The sequence below is a fragment of the Trichosurus vulpecula genome, chromosome 2 (genome assembly GCF_011100635.1).
Source record: "Trichosurus vulpecula isolate mTriVul1 chromosome 2, mTriVul1.pri, whole genome shotgun sequence".
NCBI classification, from domain to species: domain Eukaryota; kingdom Metazoa; phylum Chordata; class Mammalia; order Diprotodontia; family Phalangeridae; genus Trichosurus; species Trichosurus vulpecula.
Window position 1 is genome coordinate 389257950 of NC_050574.1, and position 25556 is coordinate 389283505.

Genomic DNA, 25556 nt, shown 5'->3' on the forward strand with positions numbered 1-25556 from the left:
TCTTCATGCTCTCCATCATCTATACCAACTGCCAACCAACTGCCATGGAAGGACTGGTGAACTTAGGAACAGAAGCATCCCCCAGAACACTGACTTTGTTTCTCATTCAGATTCCACAGTTAACATACAGGGTAACTCCCTCTGTGGAGAAGGGGCCCATCATACCTGCCAACAGCATCACAGCCACCAGCATCAGTTATCAACTGACTTCTATGGAAGGGCTGGTAAGCCCAAGTATCCTAGAAAAAGCGGAACACCCCAAACCATCTGTTCTGGTCCCCAATCAGACCCCACAGTCACCATTGAGGGAAACACCTTCTGAGGAGATAGAGTCTGCCATCAATGCCAACTGCCAACCAACTGCCATAGAAAGACAAGAGTCTCAGAGAAGAGAAGAGCCCCTCCAACCACTATCTCATCTTCCAGCACAGGGCCCACAATTGTCCTCCAGGGAAGCATCTCCCATGGAGATGAGCCCTGATATCTATGTCAATCGCCAACCAACTTTTTTCCATAAGAAGGAAAGTCCAAGAGCCCCTGAAACAACAGCACCCTTCAAGCCGGTGGTTTGTCCACTTTCATCCCAGACCTCCGCCTTATCCAGGGAATCATCTGCTATGGAGAAAAGGCCCACCAACCCTCTCACTCTAACCACAAACTACCACCCAACTGCCAGGGAAGGGAAAGCACTCCCCAAATCACCACTATTAGCATCAGCCTCTAAACCACCATATCTTTCAAGTCATCCACGGAGGTCATTATCTGTGGGAGCACGCTGTTTAGAGAAGAGAGCATCTGTCCCTATCACCAGCCACACCAACAGCCCTTCAAGGAGGAGGGTAAGCTCAGGGTACTGCTTGGGAACGCAGGCCCTTGGAATAGTGGTTTGCCACCCACCTCCCCATTCATACCACCAGCCTTTCTCCTAGCCTGCCCCCTATAGCTACAGCTACTGAAGACCTAGAAAAGAAAGCTCTTGCCCACAAAGTCCTTGGCACTGCTAAATTGTTCAACATCAGAAGATGAGGTGGTTTGATTAATGGGAATGGCACCAAAGAATATGCATTGTGTTCTATCTGCCTTGCCACTGTTCCATAAAGGCCATGGTGGCTTTCCAATTGACTTTCAGCTGAAATTTGCTATACTTGTGGTTTCTCCCATTAGAACGTAAATTCCTTGTGTGTTCTGGGAGTAGCACAGTTCTTTGGACTCAGTAAAGGCTTAATGAATGGCGTTTTATTTTTTCCATTCATGCATTCATTTACTTATTCATTCTAGACTTCGGGTGGCTTGCTCAGAGTCACATAGGTCTTCTTGACATGAGGCCAGCTGGCTCTCTAGCTACTATATGGTACCCTATAACCTGCTTGTGTACAAAAAGGAGAATGTGGTTGTTGTTCAGTCACTTTTCAGCTGTGTCTGACTCTTTGTGACCCCATTTGGGGTTTTCTTGGCAAAGATACTAGAGTGGTTTGCCACTTCTCCAGCTTATCTTACAGATAAGGAAACTGAGGCAAACAGGGTGAAGCAACTTGCCCAGGGTCACACAGCTAAGAGTTGTCTGAAGCTGGATTTGAACTCAGGAAGATGAGTCTTCCTGTCTCCAGGACTGGCACTGAGCCACCCAGCTACTCTAAATATATTCTAGGTATGAAGCCCTTTACAAGAAAAGATGATCCTCCAGAGCTTAGCTTCTAATAATAATAATTAATAATAATAACAATAATAGTTGCAATAAAAATAACAGACCACAGTTACGTATTTAGGACAAAGCACTTTACATATGCTACAAGGTAGTTAGGCAGTGCAGCGGGGAAGAGTGCTATACTTGGAGTTAGGATGACCTGAGTTCAAATCAAGCCTCAGACACTTCTTAGCTGTGTGACCCTGGGCAAGTCACTTAACCCACTTGCCTCAGTTTACTCAACTGTAAAATAGAGATAATAGCACCCACCTCTTGGGTCGTGGGGATCAAATGAGACAATTGCTAAGCTTGTAGCATAGTGCCTGGTACACAGTAGGCACTTAATAAATGTTTCTTGCCTGCCTTCCTTTCTCTCATTTGATCCCCTCAACAACCTTTTTAGGAAGGTGCCCATTTTATCCCCATTTTACAGATGGAGGAAACATGTCATTACATTTTTACTTCTTGGGCCCTGGCTTTGTGTTTGGGTCTCCAACGACATAAATCACCTCCTTGTCTCCTTTACCGACCCTGTACAGAATCCCTGATGTCTGAATAATAAACTAATGTTACTGGTTTTGGTCTTTTTTAAGTGGCATCACTGCACCAGAGAAAGAAGCCCAGATATTTTCAGAGCCCAAACTGAATCTAACAAGAATCATGGTTCCATAACAAATGATATTCAGACTCCCTGAAGTTATTTTAATTTGTATAGTCAATTGCCTCATAAATTAAAGAAACCTCCTTAAGTATGTATGGCTTTAAGTGAGACTGTACAAGAGATACTTTTAAGCCCTTCCTTCACTGGAGCAATACTTTAAAATGCAGCTTCAGGGCAACAGATAAGTAACATTAGGCTGTACCTATGAAACAAACCTTTTCCCGAAGATGTCGCTTTGTAAGGGACAGTACCTTTGCCTGCTTTGATGGGAAGTAGCTTGGTTGCCCGGCCTCCGACTGGGAGGAGTGCCTCTTACTCCTTGATTTATTAGAGAAATTTAAGAGGTGGTAGGGTTAATGATCTCTGCAGGAAAAAAAGAAAAGAAAAACCAATTCATTTAGGAGGGAGCCCTGGGCAGTTCTTGGTTTCTTCTGCATTGCAGGCATTTCAGGAAGATAATCCATTTGGCTTATCTTTTGATTTTAAACTAGATCTAATACGTTTACTAATATATAGTATCAGATCATACTAATATTATTATATTATACTAACGTATAAATATCATATACATATATTCACATTTATACACACATATAGATATTAGATATACATATGTGTATATATACACATTGCGATCTATTTACATCTATAGTTGCACACGCATAACACACATATACACACATACATACATATATATGTGCAGCTAGGTGGTATAGTAGATAGAGTACCGGGCTTGGCCTCAAGAAGACTCACTCATCTTCTTGAGTTCAAATCTGGACTCAGACACTTACTAGCTTTACTAGTTGGGTGACTGTGAGTAAGTCACTTAACCCAGTTGGCCTCAGTTTCCTTATCTGTAAAATGATCTGAAAAAGGAAACAGCAAATCTCTCCAGTATCTTTGCCAAGAAAATCCCAAATGGGGTCACGAAGAGTTGGACATGACCGGAAAAAAAGCTTGAACAATAACATGTATGCATGTATACATATGTATGTATGTACACACCTATGCACATGCATACATATGTGTTTGTGTGTATATATGTATATGTGTGTATGTATGTATATGTTTGTGTGTATATCTATCTGTCTATCTATCACACCTAACTCCAGGCCAGAGAATGAATGCCCATTTTTCTCTTAATTTATTAAGTACTTAATAAAGGCTTTTTCATTTCATTCAATATCCACTCCTTCCAGGACACCTTGGGGAGTCAGGAAGAGGATGTTGCTGAGGCTGGAGCTTTCATTAACACAGCCTGTTTCTACCACACTTCAAGTAAAGTCACATATTATGCTACTATAGGAAACTGAAGCAAAGTTTCGCTCATTTCAAGTAGGTCCCTTCCACGAAGAAAGCAGATACGACAAAGGGTCTTTTGTCTCTTGTCCAAAGTGCTTTTCCAAAGGCTGGCAGAAGAGGCTGGTGGTCGTTGTTTGCTGTTGCTTTTCTTTGTGGTTAATTTTCCTGGCAGGATGTTATCCTGAGGTGTTGCCTCTATAGCAACTGTCCATGCTTTCCTGCAGGATTCAGAAGGTTTGGGAACAACTTCCGGCTGGGACAGACCATGCCAAGGGAAGAGGCTGCTTTGCTTGCTCAGAATGTGGCCCCTTAGCATTCATTCAGATATCGATCCTTCACTGAGCGCTCACTGGAATCAGTTTTAGCCTGGGTCTATGAGAGAAAGGAAGATGAAAAAGATACAGTCTCTGCTCTCAGGGAGATCTCAGTCTAACAGCTCTTCTCTTAATTTTCCAGCGGCTAAACAGTTGTATATGGCTGGGTACAACTCTGCTAATTTGATTTTGTGCTTTGCAAATCATGGTGGTTCATAGCTGTTTGGTATGTGTGTGCTTCATGGTAATCCTTCTTGGATTTGTCTGTCTGTGGTCCTTGTCCTCTATCTTTTTTGTGGTAAAACAAACAAACAAAATATGTAACACTGTGGTTTGGTGGACAGAATGTTAGATTTGTAGCCCAGGGAGACCCGAGTTCCCAGTCATACTTAAGACATTTAACTAGCTGTGGGACCCTAGGCAAATCTGTTTGTCTCAGTTTCCTCATCTACAGCATGAGTTTGATAATGGCACCTACCTTGGGGTTGTTTGAGGATCAAATGAGATATTATTATAAGGCGCTTTGGAAATCTTGAAGCACTACATAAATATTAGCTATTATTGTGACTCCTTGAAAGAAGCCTGGAGTTCACCATCATCTTGAATCTTAGCAGGCTTTGTGAGACTTTCTTCATGATTCCCACCCTCCATTAGTATGCATGGGAAGGACTGTGACCAATACCATTCTCAAGCTGGGGCTGGTGAGTTTCAAGGACAGTCCGGCCAGCTCTCCATTATCTGTGGTCATGGGGAGCAAAAGTAGCATGAATCTTTGAAATCCACAGACAATTCCCAAATCTGATTTGGACTATTAATTCCATCCTCTTCCCCAAGAAACCCTGACACAGATTGCTGGCAGAGGCATGAAATTAACTGATGTAAATTTCATCTCCCCCACCTCCCTTTGTGAAGGAGAAGTGAACTGGCCCCAAAGCCAGCAATGAGGGGGGAGCATGGAGGAGTGAGGATAAACCAGTATTGCCTGATTTAGACCCACAGATAATCAAGAATGGAGTCTGTTTCCCCTCTTTATGACAGTGATCATCAGGGCCGACTCAACTTTATTCTTTCTAGCCTTTAGTGTGGGATTTGTGAGATGGGAAGAATCGAGTTTGGGTTACCGTTATTCTTGGTCTGCTGGCCTTCTTTGTTGTTTGTTGTTTAATCATGTTCAACTCTTCGTGACCCCATCTGGGGTTTTCTTGGCAAAGACACTGGAGTGGTTTGACATTGCCTTCTCCAGCTCATTTATAGACGAGGAATCTGAGGCAAACGAGGTGAAGTGACTGGCCCAGGGTCACACAGCTAGTAAGTGTCAGGGGCCAGATTGGACTCAGGAAGAAGAGTCTTCCTGACTCCAAGCCTGGTGCTCTCTCTGCTGTGCCACCTAGCTGCCCATATTCTGTATGGAAGAAACCACTGGTCAAAGAAACTGACCACTGTACTGTAGACAAACTCAAAATGAGATAATTAATTCAAGAAATTATCAAATACCCACTCTGCTCAACAAGGAATTATCAAATACCTGCTCTGTTGCAGGCATTCTGTTAGGCACTGAGCATACAAAGATGAAAATGATAGATTCTCTCCCCTCAAGGAACTTATATTTTACTGAATTTTTTTCATGTGAGAGGCAGCCTGGCCCAGTGGAAAGAGCCCAATTCTGAAATTAGGCCGCCTGGGTTCAAATCCCAACTCTAATGTTAACTGCCTCTTTGACCTTGGGGAGGTCACTTCTCTTCCCTGGGGCCCAGTCATTTGTAAAGTGAGGGGGTCGGGTTCGATGGGTGCGTGGGGAGGGTGGGGGTAGGGAGAGACATATGTGTGTGTGTGTGTGTGTGTGTGTGTGTGTGTGTGTGTGTATGTGTGAGTGGGGGTTGTGCACCTAACAGCATGAGTACACAGGGTATTTGTTATATAATTTGTTACATAATTCTGCACTTCCTTTCTGAGTCTTTAGAGATCTTGTACGTCCTCTTCCTCATTGCTTTTTTTCTTTAACAATTTTCTTCACCAAGTTTTGTATAATCATTCTATCTCTACACTTTTTTTAACCCTACAGAAATCACAACAAAGCCAAGGGAAGAAATTCAAAAGCAAAAGAGTCGATCCTCTCAAAGGCCAGAAGGTTATTGCAAGATCAGAGGAAAATGGCTTTTATTTTCCAGGTAGATTTTGTATTTTAAGAGTCCCTAAGATACAGTAAGGGCAGCTAGGTGGAGCTGTGGGGGATACAATGCCTGGCCTGGAGTCAGGAAGGCTCATCTTTCTGAGTTCAAACCTAGCCTGAGATACTTACTAACTGTGTGACCCTGGGCAAGTAATTTAACCTTGTTTACCTTAGTTTCCTCATCCATAAAATGTGCTGGAGAAGGAAATGGCAAACCACTCCAGTATCTCTGCCAAGAAAACCCCAAATTATTTTACAAAGAGTCAGACACAACAAAAGATGTCAAAAGGTACATCAATTAAAATACATGCAATCTAATGTCTAGAGTACAGGTGTTACATTATTTAGACTGTGAACCCTTACGATGATATTTGATTTTAATTACTGTTTGTGGGTTATTGTGGTCTTTTTGTCTCCTGTTGCCTACCTTCCTGTCATTTCCCTGCTCTGCCTGTGAAAAGGAAAAAAAAACCTTAAATTTATCACTTTGCCAGTGCATTTGCAGCTTCTGCTGCAGGAGGATAAAATTCCCTAGGCCAAATGAGTTTGGGGGATTTTCTGTGGCTTTAATATAAGTATGCTGTCACTAGTACAAGACAAACCTCATTACGGGGTGCTTAGACTGCCTGTCTAAATTCATTGGTTATATTGGAGTTTGGTGCTTTTGAATATTGATTACTAGCTGGAACTCTTTTGATTCCATTGAGGAGAGGGTTTTACAGATGACTTCACCTAGAAATCAATAGATCGGTTTGCTACTGGTCCCTTAGTAAACAGTTGATGGTGATTAATGGTTGAGTCCAGAATTTCATAGTTCAACTCAGTTATGCCTTATATGGTACAAGGTATGTATGGCACTGGGTGTGTGAGGGGTTGGGTTAGGGTGAGAAATACAAAGTTTGTTTGTTTTTTTAGGTAGTCCTTGTCCTCAAGGAGCTTATGGTCTAGCGTATGAGAGGGGTAGCAACCTCTCAGGGCTTAAAATGAAGAAATTGGGCATTTGTTGTTTGGTTGTTTCTGACTCTTGGTGACCCCCATCTGGAGTTTTCTTGGCAAAGATATTGAAGCAGTTTGCCATTTCCTTCTCCAGCAGAGGTTGGGCTAAATGACCTCTAAGTTAATAATCCTATGATTCCAAGATCAAATAAGTTATACCATGCGTTTAATATTAATGAGAAGCCTTAGTAGCTAGAGGTCTGGCCTTGGGGTCTGCTTCAAGACCTGCTTGGACCCATATTAGTTATGTGACCATAAACAAATCACTTAACCTCTCAACACCTTCGGGTACCACTCTGAGACTATTAATTACAAGTAGATTGACTAAATCACAGATCTGGGCCAAAAAAAAAAAACAAACCACAATTCAAGTTAGAATTTTGATTAAATGCATATATTTATATAGTCATATAGAATGGTCTAAGAGATTTAAGGGAGGAGAGAGGGAAGGCTCACCTTTAACTAGGGTAAAACTCTTGGGCTTTGAGCTGCTCTCCTTCCTGGTGGCTCAGAAAAGATGTGCGTATGTTCTAAAGGGGATGTTTATAAATAAGATAGTATCAACATCTTTCCAGAACAAGACAAAGGGGCCATGGTAACTGAGACAGATGGACTCTATAATTATCGGGGGGAATCTGACCAGGTTGGAATTGTTTACTTCCTAGATCAGTGCCCCAGGACCCAGATCTATTCTTAACAGATTAGTCCAGGACTTTGTCATTAATGGGATCCTCAGTGGGAGGTGGAAGTATTTCTGTTGGGGAAAGGATTCCTGACAAGTTGGCGTTTTATTTGCAAATGAGCACAGCTGTCCTGCACAAAGTATATTAGGCCTCTGGCATCACCATCCAAATCACCAGATAAAATGTAATTCCAGAATCTCTATTACCAAGGACAACAGCTAGAGACAGACATCAGCTGGATTTTTTCAGGTCCCAGAGGGCAGATGTGGGGCTGACAACTGGAACAATTTAATTTGTAAACTTAGCAAATTTGCCTTGGAACTTACTTTGTGAGAATCAATATGGAGTCATGGCTTAAAAGGCGGCCTAACGGTTTATACCTTCAACTGGTCTTGAAGCAAAGGGAAGGGGAGGGGGTGCTTGGAACCTTCCTTCCCTTTCTCTAGGGCTCAAGGCTGTTCAGATGTAATTGTAGAAAACTGTCTTACTGGGTTGAAAAAGCTCCTGATTTATTCAGCTTGGTATTTATAAAGCCAATAGAGAATAATGTGAAAGCCAATTTGGCTGAAAGCAATTTGGACTCCAACCTTCTGGCTCAGCATCAAGTCACAGAATTTTAGGACTGGACTGGTCCAGTTGGAAGAATTCAGGATTGGGAGTCAGAAGACCTGGTTTTGAATCCCAGATCTGGCATTTACTAACTCTCTGACCTTGGATGAGAAAACCCTGGTTTCCTCATGTGCTAAATGAGGGGCTAGGACTCAGTGACCTCCAAGGGTCCCACCAGCCCTGGATCTTTTAATGATTCCAAAGTAATAAGATCATAGAAGCATATGTTTTGCATTAGATGGAACCTCAGTGGCCATAATCCAGCTCTTTCATTTCAGAGATGAGGAAACTAGACCATGAGAGGTTTAGTAGCTTACACAACATCACATGGTTAGTAAGTGAGAGACAGAAGACTTGAACCCAGGTCCCCTGATTCCAAAGCAAGCGATCTTTCCACTGGATTATGGTCTTCTAGTTGCTTAGTCAATAAGCATTTATTAAGTGTCTACTGTGTACCAGGAATCATGCTAAGCACTAGTCCAACACATACCTGAAGCAAATTATTCAGTCTCATCTTGAAGACCTCCTTTGACTTGAAAGCAGACCATTCTACCTTTGGATAGGTTTAATTCTTAGTGATCTTTGCTTGTACCGAACTGATATGCCTCTCTCTATTTTGTACCTAATGCTCCCAGTTCTACCCTCTGGAACTAAGAGGAGTAAGTCTAATGACTCTTCCCACAAGACAACCGTCAAATACTTGAAGACATTATCTACCACACCTATCTATACTAGGTCTTCTCTCCTCCAGGGTAAAAAAACCCCAGTTAATAATAATAGTTTATTGCTTTAGTATTTTAGCAAAAATGTGAAGGGCTCAAATATCCATCAGCATGGTAATTGTGAGCTAAGAAAATGAAACAGAAAACAATCCTGCCTGATTGTGGAGAGCACAGGAAGCCCTTAGGAACAGTAGTACAGTATGTGTCATCTGATGGCAAGTCAGCAATAAATCACAGAATTTCAGAAATGGAAGGCATCTCAGTGACCATTTTATCCAACCTGTACCTGAAAAGGAACCTCCCACAACAACATGCCCAATAAGTGATCATCCAGTCTTCCTCAGAAGACCTCCAATAAGGATAAACAAGCTAAGTCCTGAGGCTGACCGTTCTGCTTTTGGAGAGCCCTAATGATTGACAGCTTTTTCCTGACATCAAGGCCAAGCTTGCCTCTTTGCTGCTTCCATCCCTCGCTTCTGCTTATTCCCCTCTGCCCAAGAAGAACAACTTTTAATCTTTCCTGCATTGGATAGTCAGCCTTTCAAATACTTGAAGAATGCTATCATATGCATCCATTCCCAAGTTTCCTCCTTTCCAGGTTGAATATTCGTATTTCCTTCTGCCAATCCTTATATGATATGAACTTTACCATACTGGTTGTCTTCCTCTGGATGCTCTCCCCAATTTATTCTTTCTGTGTGTGTACACACACACACACACACACATCTTATTTGTATGTAGTTGTTTTTATGTTGTTTCCCCCTTTAGACTGGGAGCTCTTTGTGAGTAGAGACTGTTCCTTATTTTTACTTTTGCCTTTTTTTGTATCCCCAATGCTTAGCATAGTGCCTGGAACATAGTAGGTTCTTAAACACATGAGTTGACTTCATTTTATAAAGTGTGGCACCTGGAACTGAACACACTCTTCCAGATATAGTCTGACCAGGGCAGAGTCTGGCTGAATTATCACCACCTAATTTCTTGCTTTTTTAATGCAGACCAAGGTCAGCATTAGCTTTCTTGCATGCTACTTGACACTGTTGACTTACAATGAGTTCTGTGGTCCACTAAAGCCCCCAGACCCTTTTTCAGACAAACTGCTGCTTAGCCATGCCTCCTTGTCTTGCACTTGTGAAACTGACTTTTGAATTAAGAAAAAGATTTTACATTCTTCCCTATTAAACCTTGTGTTGATATTAACATCATAAAATTATTTTTTTGCTTCTTTTCTCATGTGATTAATGGACAGACACCAAGAACTAACCCCAGCTGTTTTGGCCTCGGTATCTGTGATTATCTAATGCAGAAACCATTTGGGGGAAAATTTAAAAGAAAATCAATTTAGCCAAGCAAACTTGACAATTCTGAAAATAACCAATAGGTAACCAGTTACTAAAAGGTTGTTTAAATGGATTACATGATAATTTTGTAAAACCTGCTCTGCATTTATAGCCTTTTGGAAAGTACTTGAATTGTCTAGAATGTTGTTGCAATTTTGTTTTTTAAGCTTCGTGTGATTTTTGAAACTTTATTTTTCCTGCATTATGTTTGTTGAGAAGAGGCATCTGAAGAATTTTGCAAAGATAATATTTTTGGTCCTCTTAGGATATTTTTCATTGAAAGTTCTAGAATCATCTTTGGTGATAACGAGTCAGTTTTAAGGCATAGTAGGGGCAGAAGAAAATATGGAGGGTCATTGGGATAGTGGTGTCCTAAATCAAAGGGCGAGGCAAGGTCAAGTCAAATCAGCCTGCATTTATTAAGTTCTCACTACGTTCCAGACGCTGTGCTGTGTGGTAAAAATGTTTGTTATACTAATAGTTAATAGCACTTTAAGGTTTACAAAATGCCTTGCATAAATAATTTCATTTACCTGTAAGGTAGGTGCCTTTATTATCCTCATTTTGCAGATAAGGAAACTGAGGCCACCTAAGGGGATTTAATCCAAGCTCATAGATCTAGTCTGAGGCAGGATTCAAACATGGCTCTTCCTGACTCCAAGTTCAGCATTGCATGATGGAGTGGCCTATAACATCTGAAGCAGAGTATACCTGGCCCGGTCATTTCAAACACGAGTGGCTAGGTGGTTCAACGGGTAGAGCCTGAAGTCAGGAAGACTCATCTTGGTGAGTTCAAATCTGGCCTCATATTCTTACTAGCTGTGTGACCCTGAGCAAGTCATTTTCTTGCCTCAGTTTCCTCATCTGTAAAATGAGCTGGAGAAGGAAATGGCAGACCACTCCAGTATCTGCCAAGGAAACCCCAAATGGGGTTACAAAGATGTAGACACAACTGAAAAAATGACTAAAAGACAACATTTTGAATGTCTTCACGCTCACATCAAGGATCCTCCTCGGCTAGAGGGAATCAGTGATCATTAGTGAGATGCTGTGGTTTGGTTTGCTCACCGCAGGGAAACACAGTGTAAGGAGGACACAGTTGGAAGTGTTTATCTGGGCCTGTCAATTCACCAGTACACACACCCAAGACAAAACTGAAAGATAACACATAGGAGAGGCCGTGTGGTGGAGGGAAGAGTAACTGGATACAGAGACCTGGACGATCAGATCATAGACCCAGAATTGGAAAGAACCTAAGCGATCTGTCGGTCCAATTCCCTCATTTTACAGATGAGCCAAGGGAGACCCAGAGAGAGAGAGATAATCTCAAGATCACACAGGTAATAAGTGTCAGAGCCAAGATTTGAATCCATACCTTAAGCATAACATTTTAAGGTTTTGCAAAGTTCTATAGTTTGGCTTAAAAAGCAAAGCTACTTCATAGACACAGATGATCTCAATTGATCCTTATAACAACCCTATGGAGGTAGGTACTACAGACATTATTATCTTCATTTTAGAGATGGGGGAGATGAGGCCCAGAGAGATTGAATGGTTTGCTCTTGGTCACTGTCACAACAATGCTACCGTGGCTGTGTAAGACCAATAACACCAGCACACAGGAGGGCTGCTAGCGCAGGTTCTTTGATCTGCTTTTCTAAGGAAAGCAACTTTAAAGGGTTAACAATCTTAATTTAATTAAACATATATGTGCCATTAACTTAGTTCAGGGGGTATAATATCAATTAAGTTAGGACTTTTTTTTTTTACTGTTTTAGAATGATAAATTAAGTCTCTTTGATTGAGTCTTACTAGGTGCTAAACCCCAGGCCCAAATCCCTAATTACTAGGTGCTAAGCCGATGTGGGCGTAAAGCCCCCAGGGCTCTAAGGAGAGTTGCTAAGATCAGAGCCAATAGTATATGCCTAAGTTCTGGTCACTCAGATGACGGTTTGATGACATCCAAAGACTGTATAAAAAGAGAGAACAGGGCTATTTGCTTGGGGCTCTCACTCTTGGAGGAGTGTTTAGGCAGCTGTAGTTAAGATCCCTCCAGCTTGTGAACCCAGATGTTGATGCCTTCTTGGTTCTGTTTATAATGTATCTTTGTAATTTGTTTATCTTTGCTCTGAAGTTCAGGTTGCTGGCTTTTTCCCCTAAACTAAGTGAATGATATATGTATATGTTAGACTAAAGTAAGATTGTTAACCCCTTAACCTTACTTTCCTTAGTAAAGCAGATCAAAGAACCTGTGCTGGCAGCATCCTTGTTGTTGGGCTTGTGTTGGTCTTTCACCCCCACAACAGCTGCTAGCTGAATTGTTGCTACAGGGGGGAAAGCCAGCACCCTGAACTTTAGAGAGGATACGAACAGAAATTACAGAGACAATATAAATAGCTCAACAGACAGGTTTCTGTCCGACCATAGCATGCATAGTTACCACAGATAGAGAAGCACCAACATCTGGGTTTTCAAGGGGGGGGTGGGGTGGGGGATGGGCTCCTTGACAGCTACCCAGCGCCTCCACACCAACACTCTTACAACGAGTGTGCCCCCAAAACAAAACTCAGAGCTTATATACACTTCTTCAGGGTCAGAGGGCATCACAACTATGGGTCTCAAACCCATGTGACCTGAGCCTTCCTGTGACTTAAGCAGGTCATCAAAGATGCTTGATTGAAACAAAAACTCTTGATTCAAACAAAGGACTCAACCAGAGGCACTTGATTGCCTTAGTGCTGAGAAGCACTCCAAAACAAAGATAACAAAAAGTCTCCCTTTGCTTGCCCTTACATTTGAAAGACTTGATTGCCTTAGTGCTGAAAAGCACTCCAGAACAAAAGACAACAAAAAAGTCCCACCCTGCTTACCATTACAGTCACCTAACTGGAAGTATCAGAGATTGGATATGACTATAGGCCTTCCTGATTCCTCATCTGGTACTGCTGCCACATGACTCCAGATGTGTGATCCTGAGTTAACTGCTTGACTTCAGGAGATCAGAGAAATAATAAGGCATCAAGTCTTACCTTAGAGTGAGGAAGAGCTAAATTAAAGTCCTCCTGACCCATACCAGCTCCATGATCTCAGGCATATTCTTTTTATTTCCCTGGGCCTTGGTTTCTTCATGTTTAAGATGAGGTGGTTGGACTTGAAAGAACCTCCAAGGTTCTTTCTAGCTCTAAATCTCCAGCCCCAGGCAATTTTATTGAGAATATGAATCATAGAGGAGATGAGGGTCTACATTATTGGGGGGGGGGTCATGATGCTCACATACTTATGAAATCACAAAACTTAAAGAGGACCATTTATTTACAGGATTATTGTGAGGATAGAACTTTGTAAAGCTTAAAAGAGTCTATAATCACCCTGTTGGAAGACTCTTTGCCTTTTCTAATCTGTAGGAAGATACACTCCCCCCTCTTTAGGAATCATTATATCATTTGGGGGTTTTTTAACTTTTTTTAAAATTTTGAGGTAAAACATCACATAAACTTCAGTTCTCACATTGGATGGGGATTTAAGCTAAACTTTTGTAGCTTCCTCAGTAGCAGAGGGTTGTGTATATAGCAGGCTGCTGTTGTTGTTTGTTGTCATTCAAAGAGGACCACAACACTTCAATGTTTGTTCAGTTGGGTTGAATTGAATTGCTTAGGGAACTGGGAAATAACCATTGTGCCTTCTGGTAACCTGCTTACCATCCCTTTGGAGTTGACAGTCTTTTTATCTCTAACAACCAGCAGAGTGCCAGGCATATAGTGGGTATTTAATATTAATTGTTGATGGGTTATTTTTATTTGGTCTTATTTAAAATCAAGTTGAATATTTTAGTCCAAAAATTAAGGAAAAAAATCAACAAAGGGTTTGATTTTTTAAAAATATCTTGGCCTCCTTATAGCACTCAATGAAATAAGAGATGTTTGGGCCGGGGTCAAGCCAGAAAATCAACACCTGGTTTCTTTTGTAGCAAATAAACCCATTTTGCCAAAGCTACATGGGGCAATAAGAGGGTGGTCACGGCCAGGATGCCAGATGTGTTGTTCTGGAGGACAATGGGGCCTTGTGTACACATTTTCTATCTATGAAAGGAATTCTGTGCACAAGTGTGGCTGCCATGTTAAGTGTATCTGTTTCTAAAATGTCCCTTAAAAATTATAACTCCCTTTTAATGGGGAGCATAAATTCAGTTAGGCTGAATGCCAGACCTCCTCAACCTCAGCCCAGGAATTTTCTTTTTCCATTACAGTGCCCTCTTTGACTGTGGCTACACCACAAGGGAACACTCAGTATTTTTAGCTTCTTAATTATTTTTAGTTGTAAATTTGGGCACAGAGGGCACATTGGTTATTTAACCTGGTCATCTTTCCCATTTCTCTATCATCAGATCTTTTGTTCAGCTTTGAGAAAAGGATTCTAGGGAAAACATAGGCTTCTTTTCCTAGTTTTCCAACTGAAAAAAAAAATATATATATATATATATACGCACATATATGTACATATATATGTGTGTATATGTATGTACATATATATATATATATATATACATATATATTTATATTTATTCTGAAAGACTTATATAAGTAAAGGATCCTAAAATAGGTGAATGAAAATTGGGCTTCTCCAAAACTGGAAGAGACGATCTCAAGACATAGTAAGCTCCCCATCACTGATGGTTTTGGGTAGAAGCTGGTCCCACTTGTTGAGGATATTGAAGAAGAGATTTCTGTTTAGAAGCAGTTTGAACTTCATTTGCCTCTGTGGTCCCTTACAGCTTCTGTAAATTATGTGAGTGGAAGGCAAAAAGATTTCCTAGAGGAAGAGAGCACATATATGTGTGAATAATCTTTTTATTAGGAAGAATGGCCTCATTTGGGGTTTCCTTGGTGCAGATACTGGAGTGCCATTTCCTTCTCTAGTTCATTTTACAGATGAGGAAACTGAGGAAATGTCTCACCCAAGATCACATGGCTAATAAGTGTGTAAGGCCAGATTTGAACTCAGAAAGACGAGTCTTCCTGACTCCAGGCCTGGCGCTCTATCCACCGTACCACCTAGGGGCTCCGGATATTTGCTACTGCTCGGCATAAGTCATGGAAATTCTCCAGGTCCCTGTTCATCTATCTGGATTCCTACCCATCTCACTAGTATTTTATAAGCAATATTTATTAAATGCTTCGGGCTCTTCAGTTGTAAAGTATTGTATGAGACAAAACAAAAATGATAATTTGTTGTGCAAGAGTTCTTACCTGAGGTCAATCCTACCTGGCAGGTCTTAGGAAAAAATCAGCAAGCTAGAGTGTGCCCAGTGGAAGACAACCAGGGGAGAGAGGGGCCACAGGATCATGCTGTATATGGACTGGTTGAAAGAACCGGGGGCATTTAGCTTGGAGAAGAAAAGACTTAGGGGAAACATGATAACTATCTTTAAATGTTTGCTGGGCTGTCACGGTGAACAGCAATTAGATTTGTTTTGCTTGGCTCCACAAAGGGTTGGACATTGCAGAAAGTCAGATTTAGGCTCAAAGACTTTTAGACCTATAGTTGGATGGGACTCCAGAGGCCATCTACTCCAATCCTCTCACTCTGCAAACAAATACTGGAGGTCCAAAGAGGCTAAATGATCTTCCGGAGGTCATACATGTAGTAAGCATTGGAGACAGGATTCAAACGTAGGTCCTTAGTCTCTCCAGTGGTATTCTTTTCCATTATACCATGATGAATGCAACACCTAAGGTAAGGAAAAATTCCCTAACAATTAAAGCTGTCCAAAAGGGAAATGGGCTACCTGAGGTAATAGGTTTGTTCCTCCTTATTTCAAGTCATTAATTGATCAGTCAACAAACATGTATTGAACTCTCAGCTAGGTGCCAGGTGCAGTGCAGCCTAACTACTGTACCTAGGGATAAAAATACAAAGAATGAAACAATCCCCATTTGCAAGGTTACATTACTGTAGGGAAAACAAGTACTAACCAGCTTAAGAGGTGACTTCCAATCCGAGATTTTGTGATTCTTATCACACATCTACAGAGAAAAGGAGTGTTAAGTGATAAATGTCCATTTAATGGCCAACAGAATTTGTCAAGTTACCTGGAGCATGCAGAATGTAGCTTTAAAAATGTCTTTTTTAGATTGAAGCAGGCTATGTTTCAATTTATTTTTTTCAAAGGTTCTTTCTTTTTTGGTCTTTTTTCACATGACTAATATGGAAATGTTTTGCGTGAATGCACATGTATAACCTCTATCAAACTGCTTACTGTCTCAGGGAGGGAGGAGGAAAGGAAGGGAGGGAGAGGATTTGGAATTCAAAATTTTAAAAAATGAATGTTAAAAATTGTTTTTGCATTTAATTGGGAAAAATAAAATATTATTCATAGACAAAAAAATAAAAATGTCTTTTTAAAAAAAATTGATTCATTTCAGGCACAGTGGTAAGGTGTGTTGGCCCCACACATGCACTTGTGCAGTTCAAGTATGGAGATGCTCGGGTGGTGCCAATCGTATTCATTACTCCTGTGGGTGGTGCTGTGCCCTGTCCAGGTCTACAGGTATGAAAAGTAGCCATTCTTTAAGCTATCTTTTCCACTGTTCACTCTGTTCTCCATTTGACACAGAACAAAAGTCACAGATGACACCACCACACTTGTGTTCTTTAGTAAAGTATGACTATTGACTGTTTGTTGAAGAAATAATATTAGATCCTCTTTCTGTGGCTCAAAGCTGCCATTTTCCTCTTGCTAATTTATAGTTAATTAACTCCATACTATGTAAATAATAATCATCCTGATTTGCTTTTGCTAGAAATATTATTACCTTGTTTCCAACAGCATACAGGGTAATTTGCCCATGATTTATCATCTTTTCTTAACTTTACAAGAATAAATTAAAAGTAGTTTATGACCAATGCACATTCCATTGCTTTCCCTTGGCATTGTATTTAACTAACTATACCTTCTAGACCTTAAAACATAATTAGACCTCAAAAGTTTATACAACTCATATTTGAATGGATAATATTTGTGATATCATAAAAGGTTTAGTGAGTCTGATCATATATCCCTTATACCACCTTAATTCTGAATAGTCAATTGGTGATTAAAAAAAAGATGCAGAAACAAGCTTTGGAAGGTAAAGTTTCACAATGATTTGTTAGTTTTAGTTATTACTTAATTGGTGAGTCAGTTGAAAAGCAGTCTGTCAAAAAAGTACTGAATTCAGAGTTGTATGGGATTTTGGGGGTCAATTTCTAGTTTATCCTCCATGATTGGCAAGGTCCTGGCACATAGTAAATGCTTAATAAATACTTAATGATTGCTAGAGTGGTTAGTTAGGTAGTTGATCTCTGGGACAGCATCCCAGAAAAGAAGAATTTCAATGGAAATGCTTCCTAAGGCAACCTATTCCCTTTCCGGACACCTGTAATTGCTAGCAAGTTTTTTCTTACGGGGAGCTGAAATGTTCCTTGGGGTAACTTCTACCAGTGTTTAGTAATTTTTGTAATTTGGTTCAAATCAAGGACTTCCTGCACGCAAGGCACGGTCACAGATACTGGAGATCCAAAGACTGAAAATAACATAGTTGTTGACCTTAATAAGTATATTCTATTGTATATTCTACTGAGGTAGGGAGAGAGGATGTGTATATATGTATATACATATATATATACATATATTTATATATACATACACATATACATATATATGAGATATATAATTTTAACTTTAAAACCTTATAACATAATTATAAATATATAATATAATAAATATATGTATTATATATACATAAAGTTATAATTATCACTTTAAAAAAGTAGGTTGTTATAGAGCAAAGGTGATCCATCAGTTTCAAATGGGGGTAACTTCAGTGGGACATCACAAGCAGGTCAGTTCTCTTCTTAGGACATCGGCCCTTCTGCAGTGCAGAGTCGCAGGACTTGGGTTCAGATACTGTGTTGGTCATTTACAACCTATGTGACCTCCTAACCTCTCTGGGCCTCAGTTTTCTCATCTGTAAAGTAATGCATTTAGACTAGACGATCTTCTAAGGGCCTGCCCAACTCGAAACTTATAATCCTAGCAATAACTAAAGGTAGCCAGTATTTGTGGTTGTTGCTGAATTGTTTTAGTCGTGTCTGACTCTTTGTGTCCCCATTTAGAGTTTTCTTGGCAAAGATACTGGAGTGGTTTGCTATTTTTTTCCTCCAGCTCCTTTTACACAGGAACAAACTGAAGCAAACAGGGTTAAGTGACTTGCCCAGGGTCACACAGCTAGCAAGTATCTAAGGCTGGATTTGAACTCAGAAAGATGAGTTTTCCTGACTCTAAGCCAGGTATTCTACCCACTTCACCACTTAGCTGCCCAAGCCATCACATCTTACCTCAGTCATCTTTCTACAAGCCATAAATTTGCCCAACTCTTTTGACGGTTTCTTGTATGACATTGTATCAAGTTCCATTCATTTCCTCTGGATAAACTTTGGTTAATTGATATCTCTCTTAGAATGTGACTTCCAGAAATGAATACAGTGATCCAGATGGGGTCTGACCATCAGAGAGTACCCTGGAATTATTAGGACTATGATCTGCTTATCATGCTTGGTAGTCTAGAAAAACTAATTTCTATTGTTTCTCCATATTAAAATTTGCTAATGTTGACATGGGGATAGGGCCTGCACATGTAGGCTCATTAGTATAGGGAAACTTCAGGAGAGGAAACTCCCTGTACTGATTCAGGTTGGCCTTTTTCCCTTTCACCGCAACTTAATAATGTTAGAGAGTTACCTACAACCGTGAGAATTTCAATGATTTGCCCAGTATGTGTCAGAGGCATAATCCAACCTCAGGTCTTCTTGCTTTGAGGCTGGGCCTCAATCCTCTGTATTATGCCTGCCTTTTCAGCATTGATATGTGGTAATTACAACTCGTTAAAAAGTTTATGTTGCCTAAACTTATGTTAATGTTGTATATTTATTCTAAAAGAGCATAATTCTATACAAAAGATATTCCTCTGTACAGGTTGGAGACTATGTGTTTGCCAAAATTGTGATACGGAAAGGATATGATTTCTATGTTCCGGCTATTATCACAGCAACACCCAAAGATGATAAACCATATGACCGATTCTATACTGTTTTGAAGTGTAACAACCGAAGAGTAAGTAGGCATACATCAACACAATGACACTGGGCTGAAAGAAGGCTTTGGGAGAAAGGGAGAACGATTTGAGAAAAAGTCATTGGAATAGTTCACCTGGTACCTTCATGATGAAAATTATTAAAACTATAATATAATCGAATTATATACTAGCTAGGTGTAGAGAATTCCTTGTTTACAGAAAAAAAAAGGACATTATGTTCTCGGACATCCGACCAGGTAGAGTTGTATGTTGAAATGCATTAGAATTAATACCAACATTGGTTGATTGATTTAAGAACTGGTGCCATCCACAGAAACAACCACCAGCACAAAATCACTATATAATCTCTCCACTGCTTTCATTTTTAAGATTATATATATACTGACATGCAAACAGAGCAGGCAAATGGACAGTGGAATGGCCACATTCAGCAGGGGTAGTAAATCTAGGCATGTGGTGCTGCTTTTGGAGAAGGTTAACTGGCGAGAGTATGAAAAACATACGAACTCGGAATGATTAAAGGCATAGGTTAAGGCACAGAGAAAGACTGACCAAACAATCAGAAAGCATTTATTAAGCTCCTACTGTATGCCAGGCATTGTGCTAGGCCCTGGGGATACGAATACAATGAGTTCATCCTAAGGCAGGGGGAGGGAGGAGAAATCAAGTAATATATATGCAGAATAAATACGAGGTAGTTAAATACAAGATGGCAGTTGGTTATGGGGGAGAAATCTGGGGATTGGAGGAGATTGAGAAAATTTTCCTGTAGGCAGGATTGCTTGAGCTGCAATTAAGAATACAAAACAGCCTATCGTGCCATGGAGAAGGGTTTTAGAACACCGGGTGAGGACAAAATGAGAAACGTTAGGGAGGTAAAGAGCAAAGGAAAAAAATGGACAAAGAAGGCTCTGCCTTTTGACAGTGTGGGAAGAACAGAGGAGTGACTGTGCAGGCCATAGGAAGCTGGGCAAAGACGAAGTCTGGCAAAGATGTAACCAGAGTCTGACCTAAGCTAAGAATGTTGGGATTAGAGAGTAAGGGGCAGATGTGTGGACAGACAGACGTATGGTTGGATTTGGAAGCCAATCTATCCTAGTGGGGGAAGGACAGAGATGAGTCAAAGAGGACGTTGATAAGTGAAGCAATTAAACCATGAACCAGATTCTTAACCCTGACTTTGAACTGCTCTCAAGGAGAGTGACACAGACAGCTCTGCTTGCTATTAGGATGGGGCAGATTGGGGTAGAAATGTGTCCCAATGTGGGCCATCATTGATTATTCTCTATTGTTATCATTCTAGGACTTTTGCCTCAGAAATGGTCTTATTAAAATCAGCCAAAACAAATATGCACTCTCTTGTTTCTTTATAAGTTCTACACCAATGAAAGAGCCCCCAGAGTAAGTATGCTCTAACTTCCTACTTCCTAATTAAATTGAGCCTTACGCGTTTGTTCTCATCCCTGGGCAGAGCGCAATGGTCCTCTGAGGATATGGAGAGAAAGGCAGAGATGTGGCACATTCTGCCTGAAAATGCTTCTGTGATTCTATCCCCTTAATCTTCATTTGTCTATTGAATGCCTATCCTATATCTGTGAGTATTATTTCAAAAACCTTGGAAAAAGCACAGTCTTAGATGATTCATGGTGAGCAGCTCTCCAACTGTTTATTAGGATTTGAGAGAAGCAGCGTTTTCACATACTGTCTACACGAAAGCAGGGTTAGACTAAGCAGGGCCTCCATTCAAATCCTCGTCCGATGGCATGGACGTGACCCTGTGCCAGCACTAGAAGGTCCAACTGACCTGGAAGGGCTTGAAGTCAGGGCCAGAGAAAATGCATGTGTATGTCTGTTTTCTGAATACGAACCTAGCTAAGTTTAGAGAGGCTCATTAGTACTTTGGCAGCAGAGGGATTCATTTTTTGGCCATGGAAGACCCGAGTCCAAATTCTGCTTCAAACAGGAAAGAGCTTTAAGTTTCCTTAAATACTTTACCCTCTGTATGTATCCCCTTACGGTATTCTTAAATGTTCCTCTTTTAAATAGTTTTGGATTTTTTTTAAAAGGATGATTGAGTAGAAATTTTTGTTCATCTTTTCCTCTGAGATTATCAAACCCAGGCATCATTGCTGACTTGGTGGTAGCGTATACCAGTTGCCGACACAGTGTCCTGGCTCTCGATTCATCTTGTGTAGGGCTATTATAATGGGCTCCTAATTGGCTTCTCTGTTTTTGGTCTCTGCCCACTTCAATCTATTCTCCACACAACTGCCAAGTTGATATTCATGAATTACAGATTTGACCAGGTCATTTCCCTACTCAAAAATCTTCTCTGACTCCCTGTTGCCTCTGGGATAAAATGCAAAAAGTCCTCAGTCTGGCATCACCATCATCTTCATCATCATATCTGTAAAATGCGGTTGTAAAGATATTACCTGATTTGATCCTCAACAATAACCCTTAGAGATGTTATTATTATTAATATTTTCATTTTACAGATGAGGAAACTCATGAGGCTAATTAAGTCCCTTGCCCAGGGTTACTCAGTTAGAAAGTGTCTGAATTCCAAATCTGGTGCTCCATCTACTATGCTACAACTATTCCGAAATCTTCCATAATCTGACTCTCACTTACTTTTCCCAACTTGATTCTTGTTACCCTTCTTCACCAGCTCTCCATTCCAGATGTAACAACTGGCTTCCTTTTCCGCCATACACAACATTCCATTTCCCACTTTCCAGTCTTTGCAAAGGTATCCCCATACCACCTTGTCTGGAGTGCTCTCCTTAGGACATCTCTTAGAATTGTCATCTTCCTTCAAAACACATCCTAAGTAGCCATTCCTGAGGCCTTGTCTGATTTCCTCCAGGTATGCGCCAAGATAATTGCCCTCTCCTGCTTGAAAGTGCCATGTATATGGTTTATACAGTTATTTCTCAGTGTACACATTTTATCTCCCACTAGAATATTAGCTTTTTGAAGGCAGACACTTTCATTTCCATATTTGTATGCCTGGAACCTGAAACAGTGCTTTGCATGCAGTAGGTACTCAAAAAATGTCAAGTCATATTTGCAACAAATATAACAGGGTTTGGGGCAGCTAGGTGGTGCAATGGATAGAGCGGTGGGCTTGGAATAACTCATCTTCACGAGTTCAGATCCAGCCTCAGACACTTACACCTGTGTTACCCTGGGCAAGTCATTTAACCCTGTTTACTTCAGTCTCTCTTCTGTAAAATGGGCTGGAGAAAGAAATGGAAAACTGCTCCAGTATCTTTGCCAACAAAACCCCCAAAATGGGGCCACAGAGAGTCAAGCATAACTGAAATGACTGACCAACAGATAGTGGGATCTAGCAAAGAGCAGGCACTTAAGAAATGGTTGTTGATTGATTTTTTTTGCATTTGTTTGTGAAAAGCTTTGTGGTAGGCCCTGTATTTACAAAGATGAAATAAGATTTGGTCCTTGCCCTTGAGGAATTTATAGTCCAGTAATTCAAACAAGCCAACCCGAATAGGAGGTAACGTGACCCAGGAGAACAAATGGTATTGCAGCATATGGGTGGAAAGTAGTTTTATTTGCTGGTAACTGGTTGATAATTCAATCACATAAAATAACCCTGCCTTCCCAGTGGAAGAAATTTGAGGCAATCAAGAACAGCTAAATTATAAAACAATTATATTGAGCCCGTGCAATGATTTCTTTACTCGTCTAATGGACAGATTGACAGTTCAATGCGGTGGTGGAGGAATTATCTGTGTTGCTTCTATTTTCTGCTGTGGAGTTCTGCATAGTTAGCTAGCTAATATGTTCTCTAAGCCACCGTAACTCAAAGCCAGTTAAAACTTCCCAGAATACAAACCTTGGTTTAGGAACCAAGAAAGGGGTAACAGATCTAGAGCTGTTTTCATCAAAGGTCACCAGCTTGCCTCAGCAAGTTCACTTCAATGGGTTATACAGACCCCACTGCTCTGCCCACTGGGGAGAAGACCTGCCATGAACCATGGACATTCTACATACACAATGTTGTTTTGTTGATGCTGAGTCATTTTATTTGTATCGGACTCTCCGTGACCACATTTGGGGTTTTCTGGGCAAAGACTTGCCAAGGTTTGCCATTTCCTTCTGCAGCTCATCTGACAAATGAGAAAACTGAGGCAAACAGGGTTAAATGACTTGACCAGGGTCACCTAGCTAGTAAGTGTCTGAGTTCAGATTTGAACTTGTGAAGACGAGTCTTCCCGATTCCAAGTCCAGTGCTCTCTCCACTGTACCACCGGAGTTATGGGCACAAGCCTAGCCCCCAGGAGGCAGCTTGCTTTGAGGGTACAGCTGATGGAAGGTTTGGAAGCATCCACTTGGTCACGTATTCTTCCACTGGTGCAGCTGGTGTGCAGATATATGCCCAAAAGGAAACAACTGTATGAGTTGATTTAAAAATTCTTCTGTTCTGTCCAAATGTGTTGTAAAATGTTCTGAGGGGAGAGAGAAAACAGAGTCCCTTTAAAAATTAAAAAGCAGATCTGCCGGAGGCTCTTGCCAGGCTTCAGTTCAACAAAGATTTAGTGCCTGCTGTATGCAGAAAGAAATAAAAACTAGATTCATGGAACTTATGGCACAGAAAGAAATAGAGATAAATGATGAACCACTTCAGCAGCAAAAGCAGGAAGGAATTTGAAGTTAAATGTAGAAGCGTGTGGTTGCCAGAGCAACTTCTTCCTGATTAGAGAAAAGGCCGGCTTGAGGAACTCACCCTGTAAGTGCTGCTCCTGTCCTCTGTCAGCCTCTTTTTAGACAAACCTTGACACAGTCTCAGAAAGTTCATTTCAAGTAAGAATCGTAGCAAAAGCAAAACATCATAACCTTCTGATGGTGTAAATAGGGCCTTGAGGCTGGGCACAAGGTGCTTACCCCGCCAGCTTCTGGAGAGTACTGAATTTGGAGGCAAAGGACCTGTGTTCAGATCCTGACTCCCTGACTTTGGCTACCCGGGTGACCCTGGGCAAGCCACAGAAGGAGTCTCTCTGGGTCTCAGTTTCTTTACCTGTGTAAAATGAGGAGAATGAATTGGATCAGGCTGCTGGCATTTATTAAACATTTTCTAAGTGCCCGTCACCGTACTAAGCACTGTGGATATCAAGAAAGGCGAAAGTATTGCACAGCCCTGCCCTCAAAGAGCGTACAATCTAATGGAAAATAAAGCGATCTCTGACTCCAGATCTGTGTGGCCATGAAACATATACAGTCTCGCACCCTGTTATTTGTCTCCCTGAAACCTGTGGCACCCAAGTGGGACACATCAACATAGATGGGAGGAAAAGCTGCTGGGGATTCCCCCACAGCCACCCTGCCTCACTGAGCCCTGAGTCCTCTCTGACTCTCCCTCAGTGTATCATTGGGCATCTGGAGAATTGTTAGGGACACTCTTCAGTAGACCAACATTGCATTACAGTGGAACCCAGTACAGTGCCTGCTGTGAGTAGAAAATACCGGTAGGGTGTATTGGTGGCTGTGTCTGCTTCCTTCCCATTTCCCATGGGCCCATTCTGTCGCCTTCTCCACTTGGCTACCATTCATGGACTTCTTATCCTTTTAGGTACCTACTGTGTACAAGACACGGTGCTAGGCACTGGGGAAACAGTAGAAAAAACAAAATAGTTCCCGACCTCAAAGAGCTTAGATTCTATCTGGGTTCCGGGGATGGGGATGGGAGGGAGAGAAAATAGGTACACAGATAAGTATATATTAAATAAAACAAGGTGATTTCAAGGGGGAGGTTTTCACAATGATTTCCAAGTTACTCTATGAGAAAGGTAAATGTCAAAGAAGGAAACAGAATGGAAGTAGCAAGTTAAAGGCCAGTGAGCTTGACTCTGATTCCTAACAAAACACATTATCAGAGAGCTTGTTAATGGAACATCTATCTAGGAAAAGCTGTGAT

General features: G+C 41.0%; 1 protein-coding gene across 1 annotated transcript in view; it reads left to right on the forward strand.

The window, feature by feature from the left end:
* Positions 1-25556, forward strand: part of VWA3B (von Willebrand factor A domain containing 3B) — a 223177-nt gene that overhangs the window by 190330 nt on the left and 7291 nt on the right. Inside the window, exons 23-26 of the mRNA XM_036744160.1 lie at positions 6024-6129; positions 16904-17028; positions 19495-19632; positions 20919-21016. Of these exons, the coding sequence (XP_036600055.1) occupies positions 6024-6129; positions 16904-17028; positions 19495-19632; positions 20919-21016 (467 nt within the window). The remainder of the gene's footprint in view (positions 1-6023; positions 6130-16903; positions 17029-19494; positions 19633-20918; positions 21017-25556) is intronic.